Source organism: Panthera pardus, unplaced genomic scaffold, assembly GCF_024362965.1.
Source record: "Panthera pardus isolate Hobbes unplaced genomic scaffold, ASM2436296v1 HiC_scaffold_6, whole genome shotgun sequence".
NCBI lineage: Eukaryota > Metazoa > Chordata > Mammalia > Carnivora > Felidae > Panthera > Panthera pardus.
In genome coordinates, this window is record NW_026526991.1 from 64,042,856 (window position 1) to 64,063,443 (window position 20,588).

Sequence of the window (20,588 nt, forward strand, 5' to 3'; positions counted from 1 at the left end):
TTAGCTTTTTGTGTCCTTAAGCTGTGGCAGACAATAAAATTTAAAAGAAACTCTTCCTCTGAGACCAGAGCAAATAATCCGTTCCCATAACCTGAGAGGTGAGATAGAATTTGAACTGAGTGCTGCTGTTTCTACAGTTCTAATACTGTCTACTTAGCCTGACAGGTAAAATGTGAGCCAAGATTAGAGGGATTTGGGAAATCACATCTGTATCTTTAGCGCTCTGTGTAGAAGTTCTTTGCAGCATCTCCTGTAGGTGCCAAACATTTTAGTGTTAGGTGCAAACATGAGGGCTTTGTCAAGTTATTTTTTATGGGAGATTTCTTTAACAGTATACTGAGTCTCCAGAAAAACATTAGGGTGTATAGTAATCTAGCTGATTGGAATTCTAGGACTGCATTTATAGAAGTAAAATATCTTGGGGGGCCTGGGTGGCTCAGTCGGTTGAGTGACCGACTTCGGCTCAGGTCATGATCTCCTGGTCCGTGAGTTCGAGCCCCGCATCGGACTCTGTGCTGACAGCTCAGAGCCTGGAGCCTGTTTGGGATTCCGTGTCTCCCTCTCTCTCTGCCCCTCTCCTGCTCATGCTCGCTCTCTCTCTCTCTCTCTCAAAGAATAAATAAACATTAAAAAAAATTAAGAAAGAAGTAAAATATCTTTTCCTATAGACAAATTAACTTTATTCTGTTCCTCTCACAATTGCTTAAGGAGGCCGGGTCCCGACCCAAGTAAGGGACCATGTGAAGAACTCCAGCGCTCATGGCAAACAGTTTGAAGTTTACAAAGCACTGTTTGCATTATGTCCTGCATCCTCACAAGAATCCTGGGAGATGTAAGCAGTGTTCTCTTTTTAAGTGAACAAGTGAATTAGTAAGACATAATGTTAGTACGATTAGATTCAATTAGATTCAGTTAGTAAGATTCAGACGTTCTCACTCCGAACCCCATCCTTTCCCCGCTGGCCTACACAGCAGGGAGAAGTGTTGAGGTGTCTGTGGACAGTCCCAAGTGCGAAGTTGAGCGACCTCAGTTCAACTCAGGAAGCTGAGTAGCTGCCTTCATAATTTGAGTTGCAGGAATGGCTAGAGTAAAGTGTTTTGGAAATTAGGAGCTTGAAGGTGGTGGGTGTTGAAGGCATGGAGACCAGTTTGAAGCATTTTCTGGCATGAGAGATTGTGACTTAGATCAGACATTGGTGCCTTCCTAGGAAACCACTTCTTTGTGCCTCAGGAAAATTATTTGCTGAGTTATCGTTTTTCCATCCTAGGTTATTGGGGTGAATTGAGTGAAGGAAGGCAAAGAAAGCTGAGTCAGTTGCAAAAGGAGTGTTTTTCTACTTCTCTATCTACATGTAGTATCTTCCCCTCACCTTGGAGCTATTTTGCTGCCATGTCCCTGAATCATGCAATACCTAGCAAGTTCCTGCACACATGGTTTGTGATTCGAGCTGTCCACACTCAATCTATACATGTAATCATCCAGGGCTTAGTTCTCAAACTAAGATGGTGGCTGTGGAAAGGCGGTAGAAGGGGCCATCTAAGAGGTATGGAGAAGAGGATTTGATGACGAATTGATCGGTAACTACTCTGGGAGCACCTGGTATGTAGTAAGCACTGTGTCTGGCCTGTGCACTAATACCCACAAGTGTATTAGTGAATGCTGAGGGATTTCTCAAAGAGGAAGCTTCTTGAAACAGCCAGCAAATGCTTTCTAGAAGGGCGTCTCTTTATCTGGTCCTTGGGAAATAATCCTAGGTGTTGAAGAAATTAGCAAGTGTCGCTTGTTTAGGGAAGGACACGGTTGAGTTTTGTTTTTGACATGTTAAATTCTCAATGCAAAGGAATGGCAAAAGTGTGAGGTTTAAGAATCTCGGGGCGCCTGGGTGGCGCAGTCGGTTAAGCGTCCGACTTCAGCCAGGTCGCGATCTCGCGGTCCGTGAGTTCGAGCCCCGCGTCGGGCTCTGGGCTGATGGCTCAGAGCCTGGAGCCTGCTTCTGATTCTGTGCCATCTCTCTCTCTGACCCTCCCCCGTTCATGCTCTGTCTCTCTCTGTCCCAAAAATAAAAAAAAAAAAAAAAAAAAAAAAAAAAAAAAATCTCTTCCACACGGGTGATAGCTCACAAGCTAGGAGTATAAGCAAGGCTCGAGGGATGAAACACACACTGAATGAGTCTCGGGGACCATTCACAGTGAAATGGTAGAGAAAGGAGACAGAATTACAGAGACTTGGGTTTGAAGAGACCTCAAGAAGCATCACAACATTGTGGGGAGGGCTGGGCTTTGGAATCAGGTAAGTTTCATGGGCATACTGGTGTGATCACTCAGTAAGTGGCTTTGGGCAAGTGACATTGACCATTTGTCATGGGCCCTTTCTCGTTTGTCAATTGCAGGTAATGTATCTGCCTTATAGAGTTATGAGTATTCTATGAAATAATTGTGTAAAAACTTGGTGCCTGGCATAAAGAAGGCATGTAATAAATGAAAATTTTTATTATTAGCTATTAGAGTCTTGTAATAGAAGGATCATTCCAAGGAGAAGGTTGACATCAGTGTCGGACCCATTTTAAAGATTGAGAAGGACACAGCCTGAATTAAGGCTGTGAGAGGTTTTTACTTTTAGAACAGTAAATTCTGAATGGCAATTGTCCTTGTTTGTATGTAATTCTCTATAGGTTCCGCAAATTTCCTTTAGGAATAAAATAATAACTTGCTTGGCCAGCAAATTGCTATGTTTTATTTTTTGTTTGTTGTTGTTTTGTTTGCTTTTTTTGTTTGTTTTCAAATGAGCTAGAAATTGGGAATATTGGCCCCTCTACGTTCATTTCCTGTATCCTCAATCATCATGTCCTCTGTTCTTGATTCTGGCAGTTCCATGGATCAGGGACTTCTGATTATTCTTTTCTTATTTTGTAAGGATTTTATTTTTAAGTAATCTCTGCACTCAACGTGGGGCTCTAACTCCCAACCCTGAGATCAAGAGTCACATGCCCCTCCGGCTGAGCCAGCCTGGCGCCCTTGGTTTTTCTTTAATGTAGCCTGAATGCTTTTGGTTTTAGGTATTGAAAGAGTTCAAGTGACACTTCCTGGACAGTTTTCTTTTTAGCTTTTGTTGGCACAAGGCTCCTTGATCATTACGCTCCCAATTGCATTAACAGATTAATGGGAATTGAATTTCAGTTAAGTTCTAGGTCTTCTAAAGCAATACCAAAGGGGAAGGCTTATGTTAAGGGTTAAGAGTACACAAGGTGCTATTATGCAATATTTGCTTCACTCGCTAGCCAAGTATGAAATATGTAGGAATTCAGAAGAAGCAATTAGAATATGAAAACAGTTAGGAACAGAGTGTTTTATGATATAAACATAAGAAATTTCAATGGTATTTGAAATTTCTTATGTTTATATCATAAAACACTCTGTTCCTAAGTATGTTTGGTTTGCCATTAAAATGAAGTACGGGGCTCATGGGTCCAGGGACTTAACAAGATTAGGAAGAGGCCTGGTGTAAGTAAGCAGCCATCCCCAAATCCTCCTTGCAGTCTCTCATACCCAGCCCTGCCTGCCTTCAGTTCCTTGAACACATTGTGTTTCCTCCTTTTATTTGTGTGTGGTACCAGCTGTTCTGTTAGGCTGAAATACTAATACCCTCTGGAATTCAGCTCGGATGTCACTTCCTCAAGGAAACTTCTGATCCTCCCCTCCCTCCCCCACCCCAGGGCTGCCGATTCCATTTTCCTGGTGCCTGGTGCTTCTCCCTCCTAGCTAGCATTTATCACGGCCTATGCCTCTGCTCCGTGAGGGCAGAGAACAAGTCTAGCTTATTCAGGGCTCTAAGCCAAGCACCAAGGGTGGAGTACACAGTAGGCACTCAATAACTGTCGAATGAAGTTTAACATTTGTTAAGTACCAAATGCTTCACTTCATTAATTCCTCTCAGTAACCCTTGAGGTAGATATTATCCTCATTAACAGATGAGGAAAGTGGCACTAGAAAGGGAAACAAAACACAAGAGAATCTTAAAGATAGAGAACAAACCGAGGGTTGATGGAGGGAGGTGGGTGGGGGATGGGCTAGGTGCCTGATGGGTATTAAGGAGGGTACTTGTGAGGAGCACTGGGTGTTATATGTAAGTGATGAATCACTGAATTCTACTCCTGAAACCAATTTGGACTGTATATGAACTGACTAAAATACAAATAATAATAATAATGATGATGATAAAGAAGGTGACACTAGAGAAATAACTTGCCCAAGGTCTCACAGTCAACAGATGACACAACCAGGACTTGACCTAAGTCACTTGGATGCCAAAGCCAGTGTCATTTTGTCTTTTATCTTCCTCGTTGCATGCAACTATCCTAGTGAAAAGCCAGGGTTCTCAGCACGGTACTACGTAATCTACCACCCGGAAGCAAACAGGGTCTGATCGAAATGCAGCGATGTGCCCATAACGAGCATTTGCGGCGTGCCTTCTCAGCCTCCCTTCCCGCTTTCCCCCAGCCTTGTTTCATTTGGAGGATACACAAGTCTCCTTGTCTCTGTTCACAAAGGTCTGGGTGTGCTCAGCCCCGGGGATGAAGCACTGTGACCTTTACTTGAGCCAAATCAGCCTAATCCATTTGGTCTAAACATTATGACTGATTCGGGGATGGACTTGTGACCCCAGATTGTCAACAAGAGCCAGCTGAGACTCAGTGCAGAAATTGGGTGGAGCATTTGCAAAATAGCTTTGATCTTTCCAACTGGCCTTGGCCCCGGGGAAGCATGAAGATTGGCACCACTTCCACAGACTCACCACCTGGTAGGGCAGTCAGGAAGGGCAGATGTGACATCTGATCACATCAGCTGAGCCCTGCTCAAGCTGTGCGGGAGGCTTTCTGCCCCTGTGCTTTTCACTAATTTGAGTCTGAAGGTCTTTCTTCTGCTTATGCCTTTTTTTAGTTGAACACTCACGTCACTTCCAATCGAAGGAATCCTAACCAACACACGACCCAAAAGACATTGGACCCGTTTTACCTTTTCCGGTTTCCATTTTGCACGGGCTTAGGTCACTTCCACAGGCTGTCGGAATGACCACAAACGCGTGTCTTCTGGCCTGTGGAGGAAAGCAGTGGGGAGGTGCTATGGTAGCCATGATGTCAAGACAGGTCTTGGGGGCGCCTGGGTGGCTCGGTCGGTTAAGCGTCCGACTTCGGCTCAGGTCATGATCTCACGGTCCGTGGGTTCGAGCCCTGCGTCGGGCTCTGTGCTGACAGCTCAGAGCCTGGAGCCTGTTTCAGATTCTGTGTCTCCCTCTCTCTGTGACCCTCCCCCGTTCATGCTCTGTCTCTCTCTGTCTCAAAAATAAATAAACGTTTAAAAAAAAAAAAAAAAAGACAGGTCTTGTAGTTTCAGGAATTAGGGCTTCTAAGACTTGCTCGGGAACTCGTGGAATGTAAGAAACTTTATTTATTTCTCCACAGAAAGGATCAACTTTGCCACACCACTTAGACAAGAGGGAATTGATAAGAATGTACCCAGTACATTGTGCTATATGGCATTCCTTTCAACATGCTGATAACATTTCAGCATGTCAACCTGTGGTTTTTCATATTTCTCAAGCATTGGACTACCTTAACCGATAGTGAAGTGGGGTGGTTAAGGAGGTCCCTGCTTTGGAGCGACTGCAGAGGGAGGAGATCCCTGTTCTAGAGCTCAGAAGGCCTTAGGTAACTATCCTAACCTCACCATAACAGTAACTGTCTTCATGTTCAAGAGAGTTAGAATCGTTATGTTTCCTTCCTTTTTGCTTTATGAATGTTACACGTGGAGGTCTTTGGACTCGAACTTTTCAAAATCCATTCTGATCCTCCCTCTGCTTTCTGTAAGCAATTACCTGGCTCTAGAAACATAAATCTGTATGTTCAAATAGCTTAATTTTCCCCTTCCAGACATTAAAAAAAAAAAAAAAAGAAAAAAATGAAGCCAAGCCAGCAAAGACATAAACCATTTATTTCCATTCCTAAAATCTATATGAACGTATTGATTTGATAATTAAAATAGTCCTTTTGTAAAGTCATCTCAGAAAATATACTAAATTTATTAAAATACATACGAACTATTGCTGAAAACGCTCTTCTTAAGCCCTCTGACCAACCTAACACTTTAGAGGTTCCCAGAGTGGCAAGGAACAAAGAAATCATCTTGGGACAAGAGGGGACATTTGGTCAGAATTATCTCCAAAATATGTGTCTACTTCTTGACAGATTCACAGATTGCCTGGGTTATAGGGGTTCTTACAAAATATGCCTAATTACCCAAGGTTTTCCTAATTACAGTGGCCCTTTTCCTTGCCTACAATTTAAGACATCCAGCAAAGTATACGCCACATAATCAGGAAAATGGAGTCAAGAACCTTAAGTATCTCAACTATTTTTATGGACATACTAACGGGTCAAGCACACTCTTCACCTTAAGAGTTGAAGACTGGAATGCAGGAAGACAAATGTGGGTGGAATACTGGAGAAAACACAGTAAAGCTGGGCAGAACTAGGTGTGACCTAGGCAGAACTGCCTGTGACCAGGCAGAACTGGTCCATTAATTTTGAAAACCAGCCCCGCGATCCTAAGAACAACACATGCATTCAGCTTTCTTTCTGAAAAAATCTGGGCTGTTCAGATTAGGATTTTCGCCTGGGTAGGATATCTTTATTCAATTTGTGAGTTATTAAGATCTTGTCACGTCTCCCCTTTCAAAGTCTTCTTTTGAGTGATTTGACGGCTTATTAGCGCCAAGCTCTCAAAAAGCGGGAACAATTAAAATCCGTCAGGTAACCATGTAAGTAAGACAGTTGTGGGGCGCCTGGGTGGCTCAGTCGGTTAAGCGTCTGACTTGCGCTCAGGTCATGATCTCATGGTTCGTGAGTTCAAGCCCCACATTGGCTTCTCTGCTCTCAGCACAGAGCCTGCCTCAGATCCTGTCTCCTCCTCTCTGCCCTCCCCTACTTGTGCTCGCTCTCTTTGTCTCTCAGAAATAAAACATGAAAAAATTATAAAAATCTATGATATTAAAAGACAAAAAAGATGGCTGGGAGGATTTTGAAGTTACAGACTTAAGTTTGGGAATAATGGTAAACTTCAATTATGAAAGCCCAGTGTTTCCTTTTAAGGGAGAGTCCTGTTTTGCGTTTGCTTTGGTTTTGATCCTCTGGGAGCCAACAGAAAATGGCTAAACGGGTTATCACATAAACTTCTAGGGATGAAATTCAACTTTACTTTAAAAAAAAAAAAAGGTTTCCTTTCTCCCAATTAGTATTGTGAGTGTAAATAAAACTGTAGCCTTAAGCCATCTGAGCCACGCAGCTCTCCGCCCCCGCTCCTGCTATTTCACAGCATATCCACAGATGTGAGGGCGCACCAGCTCCACGGGCAGCGGCGCCTGGAGGTGCTGCAGCTCAAGTTTAGAGAAGCGCGCCCGTTCCAGGGCCTTCCAGCTCTCTCTGGTCAGGTTGCACCCATCAAACAGCAGGTACCATGCGGGATCCAGGACTTGTTGCCAGAAGTAATTCCAAGTTGAGCTCTCAGCGGCTACATGCTCCAGGAAATAGAAAGCCCCTCCCTGAGAAACAAACAAACAAACAAACAAACCCCGCATATTGGTTTTGTCAGAACAGGTTTATAAGATGACTGAAGAAGCTTCGATTTCAGTGGCCCCAGAGGCTAACTTCATGAAAAGGCATGGATAAATTAAAACTTGCTAAGGCACCATTTTGGCCAATAGTCTCAGCTTCTGTCAAATTTTATACAGAGCTGCCAATTTCAGGCAATTAACACATATTTTCTGATCATATAGGGGCGCCTGGGTGGCTCAGTCAGTTACGTCTGACTCTTGGTTTTGGCTCAGGTCACGAGCTCACGGTTAGTGGGATTGAGCCCCACGTTGGGCTCTGTGCTGACAGCAAGGAGTCTTCTTGGGATTCTCTCTTCCTCTCTCTCTCTCTTTCTCTCTCTCTCTCCCCCCCTCTCCTGTGCATGCGCACTCTCTGTCAAATAAACGTTAAAAAATTCATATTATGTGAATATCTATTTTTTCCCTAAAACTAGGATTAGAATGTACATTCTCTTTTGTAACCTGCTTTGTTTATGTATTCGAATATTATCCTAAAACATGATTTAAAAACTTTTCACACAACATTTCACACCACTGAAGGTACCATGTCTCCTTTAACCATTCTCATTGAAGTTATTTCCAGTTTTTCATCATTATAAATACTATCACAGTCAATAGCCTTGTCCATACATCTCTGTGACAACCTCTAATTATTTCCAAAAAAATAACTTGCTAAAAAGTAGAACTGCTGAGTCCAAAGTCTGTGTCTTCTTAAACTGTTGGTACAGGTGGTCAAATTGCCCTACGGAAGAGTCATAGCAAGTTTACATTCATACTAGCAATGCATATGAGTGCCCATTTCCAATAAACTCTTCTCAATCCTTTTTTCCTCTGTATCCTTGGCAAGCTGATGGGTAAAATGGTATTTCATTTTCAATAATGTGTACATCTTTAATATCCTTAATATAGATAACATCTTTGCTAAACCTTATTGGCGATTTGGATTTCTTCTCTTCCGATTTGTCTGTTATGTCCTTCATCAGTTTTCTAGTAGGGTGTTGGGTTTTTCTTACTGCTTAGTGGGGGCATTTAGTATAATAAGGCAACATATACTACAAAGGTCTCCCCCAGTTTGTTGTTTGCCTTTTAATGGCACATTTTTTTTTTAACTTTTACTACTTTTATTTAAAAACAAAAATTTGGGGGTGCCTGGGTGGCTCAGTCAGCCCAACTCTTGATTTTGGCTCAGATCAGGATCTCACAGTTAGTGGGATCGAGCCCTGCATGGGGCTCCGTGCTGACAGCATGGTGCCTGCTTGGGATTCTCTGTCTCTGTCTCTCTCTGTCCCTCCCCTCCTGTCTCAAAATAAATAAACTTTACATACATACATACAAAAAAATTTTTTTTTACTTCATCTGAGAATTGCTCTTGGGTTCTGTTTTGCAAACCTGTGGGAGAGTCTGAATCCACACCCAGCATTGCCTGAGACTGAATAAGCATGTCTTACACTTTTGTACCATTGTCACAAGGATGTAAATGATATGATGAATTAAAATACTGAAGCATCAGCCCGTGGACACTGCCAAGTCAGCATCGTGAAAGTCTCCCCTCCCCCAGCCATCATGTCTAAGTCAGAATCTACTAAAGGGCCTGAACAGAAGCTTTTCATTGGAGGTTTGAGCTTTGAAACAACCGATGAGCGTCTGAGGAGCCAGATGGGGAATGCTCACAGGCTGTATGGTAATGAGAGACCCAAACACCAAACGCTCCAGAGGCTTTGGGTTTGTCACCTATGCCACTGTGGAGGAGGTGGACGCAACTATGAATGCAAGGCCACACAAGATGGATGGGAGAGTTGTGGAACCAAAGAGGGCTGTCTCGAGAGAAGATTCTTAGAGACCTGGTGCGCGCTTAACCGTGAAAAAGATTTTGGTCAGTGGCATTAAAGAAGACGCTGAACAACATCACCTGAGAGATTATTTTGAACAGTAGGGGAAAACTGAAGTGATTGAAATCATGACTGACCGAGGCGGTGGCAGAAAGAGAGGCTTTGCTTGTGTGACGTTTGATGACCGTGACTCTGTAGACAAGATTGTCATTCGAAAATACCATACTGTGAACGGCCACAACTGTGAAGTCAGAAGAGCCGTATCTAAGCAAGAGATGGCCAGTGCTTCATCCAGCCAAAGAAGTCGACATGGTTCTGGAAACTTCGGTGGTGGTCACGGAGGTGGTTTTGGCGGGAATGACAACTTTGGTCGTGGAGGAAACTGCAGTGGGCAAGGTGGCTTTGGTGGCAGTCGAGGTGGCAATGGATACAGTGGCAGTGGGGATGGCTGTCACGGATTTGGTAATGATGGAAGCAACTTTGGAGGTGGCGGAAGCTATAATGATTTTGACAATTACAACGGCCAATCTTCAAACTTTAGACCCAGGAAAGGAGGCAATTTGGGGGGCCGAAGCTCTGGCCCCTGTGGTGATGGAGGCCAATACTTTGCCAAACCACAAACCCAGCCTGGCTATGGTGGTTGCAGCAGCAGCAGCTATGGCAGTGGCAGAGGTTTAAAAAAATATTTTTATTTTATTTTATTTTTAATTTTTTTTTAACGTTTATTTATTTTTGAGACAGGGAGAGACAGAACATGAGTGGGGGAGGGTCAGAGAGAGGGAGACACAGAATCTGAAACAGGCTCCAGGCTCTGAGCTGTCAGCACAGAGCCCGACGCGGGGCTCAAACTCACAAACCGTGAGATCATGACCTGAGCCGAAGTTGGACGGTTTTAGGTTTTAATTGCTACCAGGACACAAAGCTGAGCAGGAATGAAGAGCCAGAGAAGTGACAGGGAAGCTACAGGTTCCAAAAGATTTGTGAACTCAGCCAAGCACAGGGGTGGCAGGGCCTAGCTGCTACAAAGAAGACACGTTTTAGACAATACTCATGTGTATGGGCAAAAAACTCAAGGACTGTATTTGTGACTAATTGTATAACAGGGTATTTTAGTTTCTGTTCTATGGAAAGCATAAAGCATTCCAACAAAGGTTTGGGTTTTTTTTAAATTTTTTTTAAAGTGTTTGTTTATTTTTGAGAGAGGGAAGGAGACAGAGTGCAAGCAGGGGAGGGGTGGAGAGAAAGGGAGACACAGCAGCTGAAGCAGGCTCCAGGCTCTGAGCTATCTGCACAGAGCCTGATGCGGGGCTCGAACCCACAAAGCATGAGATCATGACCTGAGCCGAAGTCGACACTTAACTGACTGAGCCACCCGGGAGCCCCCCAACAAAGGGTTTTAGTGTAGATTTTTTTTTTTTTTGCACCCGTGCTATTGATTGCTAAATGTAATAGTCTCATCATGACACTGAATAAATGTGTCTTTTTCAAAAATAATAATAATAAAATGCTGAAGCATCGAAAGCATTACTGAAGTCACGGTACCATTGTGTCATTAGGTATTTTATTCGGTGGATGTGATACGTAAGTCACTGTCATGTAGGAATTAGCAACTGCTGCTTTCATCTAGGGCAGTCCTATAAATGTAGGTGAAGTATAGACACAGTGGAGGGTATAGATTATCAGGGGGATTTCAGAAGTCTCCTACCTATCTGCCTCTTTGGGAAGTAAGGGGAAAGGGACCTCCAAATCCCTTCCAAAACCTGTGGTGATGGCCACACTCTTCTTAGCCTCTTCTATCTACCCTAATCTTGCCTATCCCAAGCAGAGAGCTTAGAGGTGGGAGTTTCCCATTTCTGTGGGCAAGTATAAGACAGGAATGTAAGTATAAGTTCAGGAATGGAAAACTTGGAATTTCCTGATTGGGTAAAAAAAAAAAAAAAAATCCATAGACTAGAGCAGGAGAGAAAGGAGGAGACCCATGGAGGCCAGTGTTACCCCAAGGGTCACACAGGTTTAAGCGAGAGATAGATGCCTGTCACCCATTCAGGTGACTATTGAAGAGACAGCTGGATATGCAGATTTGGGGTTAGAAGAAAGATCTGGGCTAGATATTTAGATTTAGAAACCATCTGCCCCCCAACACACTCACAGTCTGTCTCTCTCTCTCTCTGTCTCTCTCTAAACAAACAAACAAAAATAATAAATAATAAATAAAAGGAAGTGAGACCTACTAGCTGTGTAACCTTGGGCAAATTTCTTAACCTCTCTGAGTCTGTTTCCTCAAAACAACATGAAGACAGTATCTGCTTTAAAGGACTGTTGTGAAGGTTAAATGACAATGTAATAAAGCTCCTGGTTATATTCAGTAGAGAGTAGAAGGCTACAAAGAATGTGATCTCCTTAAGAGTGCTATTAAAACGGGGGTCAGAATTACTTGTTTTGTAGGGATAACACTGTAAGCAAAACATTTGCTAACATTGTCCAGTTAGTGCCCAGTCTCAGGACACAAAAACCCAGCATTTGGGTATAAGAGGCAGAACTTTTTCATTTACTATTTTGATGTTGGCCTATCCTTGAACCAAAGACAGAATTATATCATTGCCTGTAAACTCCATCTCAAGTCCTTTTCTTCCTGAGGAACTTCCTCTACTAGAAAATAAAACTGGGGATTACAGAGCATCCTGTTCTACTAGAGCAGTGAATTCAACTGTTGAGACATCCATACTTTATCTATGTTCAACTATGTTTAGAATAAAACTATTAAAAAATAATAAAGGTAATAGGTAAAAATTACATGCAAGTATAAAGAATTCCAAACAATACCAAAAGATATAAAATGAAAAGTATGGGAATGCAAACTGGTGCGGCCACTCTGGAAAACAGTATGGAGGTTCCTCAAAAAACTAAAAACAGAACTACCCTGTGACCCAGCAATTGCACTACTAGGCATTTATCCAAAGGATACACTTGTGCTGTTTCGAACGGACACATGCACCCCCATGTTTATAGCAGCACTATCAACAATAGCCAAAGTATGGAAAGAGCCCAAATGTCCATTGATGGATGAATGGATAAAGAAGATGTGGTATAATTATACAATAGAGTATTACTCAGTAATCAAAAAGAATGAAATCTTGCCCTTTGCAACAACGTGGATGGAACTGGAGGGTATTCTGCTAAGTGAAATTAGAGAAAGACAAAAATCATATGACTTCACTCATATGAGGACTTTATGAGACAAAACAGATGAACATAAGAGAAGGGAAACAAAAATAATATAAAAACAGGGAGGGGGACAAAACAGAAGAGACTCATAAATATGGAGAACAAACTGAGGGTTACTGGAGGGGTTGTGGGATGGGGATGGGCTAAATGGGGAAGGGGCACTAAGGAATCTACTCCTGAAATCATTGTTGCACCATATGCTAACTAATTTGGATGTAAATTTTTAAAAATAAAAAATAAAATTAAAAAAAAAAAAGTGATTCTTCCCCTGCATCCAATCCCATTCCTAAGAGGTAACCATTGTTAATAGTTTTTTGTCTGTCATTTCCTTTAACATATATACACATGCATATATATGTGTACATATATGTGTGTGTATACATATGTATACATACATATACATCCCACACTTTAACATATATACATATGCATATATGTGTGTATGTATGTGTGTATACACATATATATACATATACATATATGTGTATATCCCACATATATATGTGTATGCATATGTGTGTATATGCATATATACATATACATACATATATATGTATATCCCATGCACTTATATTCTACCTAATTGTCTATTCTTTGATTGCTTTTTTTCATTTAACATAATCTCTTAGGGATTTTTTCCATATCAACATAGGTAACCCTTCCTTGTTCTTTTTAACAACTGCACAGAATTCTTCTATACTCTGTGACAGTTTACTTGAATGGCCTCCTGTCGATGGACATGTAGGTTATTTCCAATTTATGCTATTATAAATACTCTAATGAATATCTTTGCATATGGCCACGTTTTTGCATATTTGTGCAGTATAACTATGGGATAAATTATTGGAGAAAAGACTCTGTGCACCTTTTGATATTTTGATAAATTTTGATATTATCAAATTACCCTCGAAAGAGGGCACTTCCTCCAATGTAAAGGAAGATGTCCTGCCTCCCAAAACCATAATACCATATTGGCCTTAAAAGCCTCTGATAGTATTAATAGGTAAAAATGGTATCTGGCTTTATTTTGTTCTTTAAATGCGTGTCAAGTGGAGCATTTTTATCACATAATTGGCTATTTTTAAAAAAATTATTTATTTATTTTGAGAGAGAGTAGGGGGTGGAGGGGGCAGAGAGAGAGAGAGAGAGAGAGAGAGAATCCCAAGCAGGCTCCCCACTGTCAGCATGGAGCCCTTCTCAAGGCTCCACTTCACCGACTGTCAGATCATGACCTGAGCAGAAATCAAGGTGAAGCTCAACCAACTGGGCCACCCAGGCCCCCTGTGTATAATTGGCTATTTTTATTTATATTTCCATTCCTGCTATTTGCCTATTTTTCTCTTGTGTTTTTCTTATTGTTTTTTAAAAAAAATCCTACTGATCTTTTGATTTGTAATGTCTTTTAATATGAAGGAAGTTAACCTTTTTTGTCTATCATCCCTGGTAAATACTTCTATGTTTTTGTACTTTACTGTGTTTATAGTATTTTTTTTCCTCTGTCGAAGTTTTACACTTTTTGTGTATTCAGAATCAGTCTTTCCCTTTATAGCTTCTTCCCAACTCTAAGATTCTACAAAATTCAACAGTGCCTTCTCTCCTAGTTGCCCTTTTTATGGTTGAACGTCCGATCCACCTGAAATTGATAGAACTAACTACCCTTGGGGATAGTGGTTGCCACTAACCAGTCCCCCTTGCACCGCCTCACTCACCGGCCTCAGCACTCGGCACACCTCCTGGAGGATCTGCTCCTGGTTCTGCACGGAGCACAGGACCAGGGTGCAGACCACCACATCCATGGAGCCATCGGCCACCTGCTGCATGTTCTCCCCCGCAGCCACCACGAAGCGCTCGAACTGCAGGTGTCGGTTCTCGGCGACGCTCTTGATCAAGAACTTCTCAAAGTTGGGGTTGGGGTCGATACAAGTCACCCTGCATCCAGCCGGGTAGAACCTGAAGTTGGCCCCGGTGCCGCAGCCCACTTCCAGCAGAGAGAGCTTCCCGGAGGGGCCCGCAAACTCCGGCAGGTTGCTGAAGAGCTCGCGCTTCTTGCTCGCCATCTGTTCGTTGTACATCACGGTGAACCTCCGCAAGAAGTAGGGGAACCATTTTTTGCATATCTGGTTCCACAAGCCCAGAAGGTTCAGCAGGAACATGGGAAATAGCAGGATGCCGATGGCCAGCCGGAGCGTAAAGATGATAAGCGCCATCACCAACAAGAGAAAAAGATCAACGGGTTAGCCACCCGGCAACCAGACTCCTTTATTGCAGGAGGTAGGCTTCTAGCCAGAGCCAATCCGCTGCGGAGGAAAGAAGAATTGGCCGGGCTAGAGAGACACAGCTCAAGTCAAATCGTGGGCGAGAGGCCCATTTCACCTAATTAATAGGCGCTGGGCAAAAGATTCAGCTTCGTTTTCATGAAGCAAAGTGAGAAATTTCCCAGCTTCTCAGAAGGAAAGTTGATTACAGTCCCTTATTCCAGATCTATTGCTGCTTCTCCTTCTCTGGGTTTGGAAACTACCGCTGGTTTCCTGCTGGAGTTTTATACTATGCACGCTGCTCGTACACACCCCATCCGGGTCCTCCAATGACATCTGCAAAGAAAACAGAACCCGTGGGTGGAGCCTGGCTAAACCGTACTAGGAGGCTGCTGCCAAGTGACCGCCTCCTGTCACCCTTTGGTCCCTCTCCTCCCCCAGCCCTGTTTTTAAAAAGAGGAAATGAGAAGACACGCTTGCCTGACCACAGTTAACGAGAGGTTCCCCCCTTTTGCATTCTGGATCGAGGCTCTCAGACGTTCATAACTCAACAGGATTATTTTTGAGTCACAGTTCTGGGCCTCCCATTTTTTAAAGGGCAAGTTTCAACTTCAAATTGTGCGTGACTGCTCCGTCACTCAGCTAAATTTAGATAAAAATAGCCCCCAGAATATTCGTGTTGGGGAACCTAAAACCCTAAAGTATACAGAAAGTAGTTTCAAGCATTCATCTGTTTTTAACAAGAAAGCCTTGGCTTTTGGGTGGGTCAGGGAACACAGAAATTTTCAAAAATTATGGTAACGTTTACTTTTTTAAATTGGGTGATGGATACAGGGAGTGTTCTGTTGATTCATTATTTGTGATCCTCTATATAAATATATCTTCCACATTTAGCAGCTTTCTTGAGGTGGAATTGACATACAATAAACTATATAAAGTGTACAGTCTGGTAAGTTCTGACCTAGGTACATACCTGTGACACCATCACTTTAGTCATCACCCCCGAAAGTTTCCTCTTGCCCCTTTGTGATCCTTCCCTCCTGCCCTCCCCATCCCAAGGCAACCACTCATCAGTTTTTTGTCACTAGAGACGAGTTATGCATTTCCTAGAATTTTGTGTAAATGGAATCAGGCATAATGTGCTTTTTTGTCTGACTTCTTTTACTCAGCATAATTATTTTGAAAGGCAGCAACATTGTTGCATGAATCCATTGATTTTGTCCCTTAGTAGTATTCCATTGTATGGATGTATAACAGTTTGTTTATCTGTTCACCTACTGATGGACATTTGGGTTGTTTTTGACTGTTACAGATTGAGCTAATGTGAGTATCAGCATACAGGTCTTTGTATGGACAAAAGCTTTCATTTCTCTTGGATAAATTTTTAGGAGTAGGATATATGGGTCACATGGTAGGCAAATATTTAACTTTTTTTTTTTTTTTTGCAAATATTTTTTTTTTAAGAAACTGCCAAACTGTTTTCTGTAGTGGTATACCATTTTATATTCCCACTGTAAGGGTATGAGAGATTTAGCTGTTTCACATCCTGACCAATACTTGGTGTAATTGTCTTTTTTTATTTTAGCCATTTTAAAAGGTCTGTAGTAGTCTCTCCTTGTACTTATAATTAGCATTTCCCTGATGGTTAATGATGTTGAGCATCTTTTAATGGACCTGTTTGCCATTTGTGGTCTTATTTGGTAAGGTCTCTGTTCAGATCTTTCACTCACTTTTAAATTGGGTTATTTTCTGGGGTGCCTGGGTGGCTCAGTCAGTTAAGTATCCGACTTCGGCTCATGTCATGACCTTACGGTCCGTGAGTTTGAGCCCCGGGTCGGGCTCTGTGCTGACAGCTCAGAGCCTGGAGCCTGTTTCAGATTCTGTGTCTCCCTCTCTCTCTGCCCCTCCACTGTTCATGCTCTGTCTAAATAAAACATTAAAAAAATTTTTTTTAATTGGGTTGTTTTCTTATTGAAGATGGAGAATTCTTTGTATATTCTCAGTATGTCATTTATCAAGTGGGTGACTTTTTCCTAGTCTGTGACCGGTCTTTTTATTCTCTTAATGGTGTCACCATCTTGCCCCCTCTCCCCTGCTCCTCCTGCCTCTGCCAACCACCAGTCTGTTCTCTGTATCTGTGTGTTTGTTATTTTTTTTTTCTTTTTTGTGGGGTGATTTTGTTTTTTTGTTTTTTGGTTACACAGATGAGTGCAATCATATGGTATTTGTCTGTGACTGGCTTATTTTGCTGAGAATAATGCCGTCAAGGTCCATCCATGTTGTCTTAGCTGTGCCTTTTATTTTGGTAAAGTCCAATTTATACATTTTTTCATTTAAAAAATTTTTTTAATGTTTGTTTATTTTTAAGAGAGAGAGACAGCGTGAGCAGGGGAGGGGCAGAGGGACAGAGAGAGACACAGGATCTGAAGCAGGCTCCAGGCTCGGAGCTTTCAGCACAGAGCCCAACATGGGGCTCGAACTCACACACCGTAATATCATGACCTGAGCTGAAGTCGGACAGCTAACTGACGGAGCCACCCAGGCGCGCCACATTTTTTCTTTTTTTTTAATGTTTATTTATTTATTTTGAGAGAGAGAGAGAGAGCGCATGCATGAATGGGAAGAGTAGCAGAAAGAGAATCCCAAACAGGTTCTGCACCGTCAGCACAGAGCCCCACACAGGGCTCAGTCTCACAAACTGTGAGATCATGACCTGAGCCAAAATCAAGAGTTGGATGCTTAACAAACTGAAGCCCCCAGGTGCCCCTACATTTTTTTTTCATGATCCCTGATTTTTTTCCTAAGAAACCTTCACCTAGTCTGTGGTTGTAAAGAGTTTCTCTTATATGTTCTTTCTACATCTTTTGAGGTTTTAGATTTTATATCTAGGTCTATGATTCAATTAAAGTTTTTTTTTAATGTATGATATTTAAGGTAAAGGACAAGGTTAACTTTTTCCAGTTTTATTAAAATATAATTGACAGAACCTTATAAGTTTATATAGCATGAATGTTAATATTTTTTCCATATGGGTATCTAGTTACTCTAGCATAATTTGTTGAAAAACTATCCTTTCTTCAGTTGAATTATTTTGGCAACTGTGTTAAAAATATATTGGTCATATATACGTGTGGGTCTATTTCTGGGAATTCTGCTTTATTGTCTCTCTATCCATCCATATCCCAGGATCACACTGCTTTGATTACTGTAGCTTTATAGAAAATCTTGAAATCAAGTAGTTTAAGCTTTCTGACTCTGTTCTTCTTTCTCAAAATTGCTTTGACTCGTTAGGTCGTTTGCGTCTTTATATAAAATGTAGAAATTTTAAAATTATAGAAATATACATATTGTAAATTTTTAATGGAAAATGTAATTTCTTTAGGAAATTTGGGACTGTTCAGATTTTCTAGTTCTTCCTGTGTCTGTTTTGGTCATGTGTCCTTCAGAAATTTGCCACCTATAAAGTCCAAGTTGTTGAATTTATTGGTATAGAGTTGGCCACAATGTTCTCTTATAATCCTTTTAATAGCTGTAGGATCTATAGAAATGATACTGATATTTTGTGTCTTTTTTTTTTTTTTGGTGAATTTAGCTAGAGGGCTTTGTTAATTGAAGGCTACTTGATATACATAATATAATATTCTATTACTTTCAGATGTACAACACGGCCATTCAATACTTATATGCATTACAAAATGCTGACCACCATAAATGTGGTTAGTTACTGTCCATCACCATTCAAAATTATTATAATATTATTGACTCTGTTCCCTACACTATACTTTATATCACTGTATACTTCATATCCGTACTTTATTGCAGTTCAATTTGTACCTCTTAATCCCCTTCACCTATTTTGCCCATCCCCTGATGCCCCTCCCCTCTGGCAACTACCAGTTTGTTCTCTGTATTTATGAATCTCTTTCTGTTTTATTTGTTCATTTGTTTTTTTTGTTTTTTATTTTTTTTTAATTTTTGAGAGAGTGTCTTAGCGTGTCTTTTATTTTGATAAAGTCCAATTTATACATTTTTGCATTAACAAATTTTTTTAAATGTTTGTTTATTTTTAAGAGAGAGAGACAGCGTGAGCAGGGGAGGGGCAGAGAGAGAGGGAGACACAGAATCTGAAGCAGGCTCCAGGCTCTGAGCTGTCAGCACAAAGTCTGATTCGGGCTTAAACTCACCGACTGTGAGATCATGACCTGAGCTGAAGTCAGATGCTTAACCAACTGAGCCACCCAGGCGCCCCTATTTTTTATTTTTTTGAGAGAGACAGACACAGCACGAGTGAAGGAGGCGCAGAGAGGGAGGGAGGGAAAGAGAATCCCAAGCAGGCTCTGCTCCATGAGCACAGAGCCCAACGCAGGCCTTGAACTCATGAAAGCATGAAATCATGACCTGAGCCGAAGTTGGATGCTTAACCGACTGAGCCACCGAGGCGCCCCTGTTTTGTTTTCTGGATTCCACATGTAAGCGAGAGCATACAGTATTTGTCTTTTTCTGTATGACTTATTTCACTTAGCATTATACCCTCTGGGTCCTCCCATGTTGTTGCAAATGGCAAGATTTCACTCTTTTTTATGGCTACATAATATTCCATACTATGACTTCATTAGCCATTCATCTGTTGATGGACACTTAGGCTGATTCCATATCTTGGCTGTTGTATATAATGCTGTAGGGAACATAGGGGTGTCTCTATGTGTTCAAATTAGTGTTTTCATTTTCTTTGGGTAAATACCCAGTAGCAGAACTGCTGGATTGTATGGTGTTTGTATTTTTAATTTTTTGAGGCAACTCCACAGTGTTTTCCATAGGGATTGCGTCACTTTACATTTCCACCAATAGTGCGTGAGGGTTTGACATTAGCCATTCTGACAGGTAGGAAGTGATACCTCCTGGTGGTTTTGATTTGCATTTCCCTGGTGATTAGTGATGTTGAGCATCTTTTCATGTGTCTGTTGGCCATTGTATGTCTTCCTTGGAAAAATGTCTGGTCAGGTCCTCTGCCCATTTTTAAGTCAGATTGTGGGTTTGTTTTGTTTTGTTTTGTTTTTGGTGTTGCATTGTATGAGTTCTTTATATGTTTTGGCTATTACCCCCTTATTGGATATATGATTTACAAATATCTTCTCCCATTCAGTAGGTTGCTTTTTCATTTTGTTGAAGGTTTCTTTTACTCTGCGGAACCTTTTTCGTTTGATGTAGTTCCAATTATTTATTTTTGGTTTTGTTGCCCTTGCCTGAGGAGACAGATCCAAAAAAAAAATATTGCTAAGAACAATGTCCAAGAGATTACTGCCTCTGTTTTCTTTTAGGATCTTTATGATTTCAAGTCTTGCATTTAGATCTTTAATCCACTTTGAGTTTCTTTTTCTTTTTTTTTTTTTTTAAGTTTTTTTTTAAGTTTATTTATTTGACAGAGAGAGAGCTTGAGAGAGAGAGCAGGGGCAGAGAGAGAATCCCAAGCAGGCTTAGCACTGTCAACGCAGAGTCTGGCACAGGGCTGAATCTCACGAACTGTGAGATCATGACCTGAGCTGAAATCAAGAGCCAGTCGCCCAATTGACTGAGCCACCCGGGCGCCCCGCGGTTATCTTTCTGTGTGGTGTGTGAAAATGTTCCAATATCATTC

The 20,588-nt window shown here is 41.6% G+C and overlaps 2 protein-coding genes and 1 pseudogene across 2 annotated transcripts in view; 1 reads left to right on the forward strand and 2 right to left on the reverse strand.

The window, feature by feature from the left end:
* HIGD1C (HIG1 hypoxia inducible domain family member 1C) overlaps positions 1–5,078 on the reverse strand; it is a 31,464-nt gene extending 26,386 nt beyond the window's left edge. The window contains exon 1 of the mRNA XM_019419354.2: positions 5,013–5,078. Coding sequence (XP_019274899.2) covers positions 5,013–5,028 — 16 coding nt within the window. The 5' untranslated portion in view covers positions 5,029–5,078. The remainder of the gene's footprint in view (positions 1–5,012) is intronic.
* An 890-nt stretch (positions 5,079–5,968) lies between these two features.
* Positions 5,969–15,254, reverse strand: TMT1A (thiol methyltransferase 1A). Its single transcript, XM_019419353.2, has 2 exons — positions 14,408–15,254; positions 5,969–7,593 (listed from the first exon to the last, which is right to left on the reverse strand). The coding sequence occupies exons 1-2, from the start codon at positions 14,903–14,905 to the stop codon at positions 7,357–7,359; spliced, it is 735 nt and encodes a 244-aa protein (XP_019274898.2). The 5' UTR covers positions 14,906–15,254; the 3' UTR covers positions 5,969–7,356.
* Positions 7,593–14,264, forward strand: LOC109249272 (heterogeneous nuclear ribonucleoprotein A1-like 3; annotated as a pseudogene).
* Positions 15,255–20,588: the final 5,334 nt, after the last annotated feature.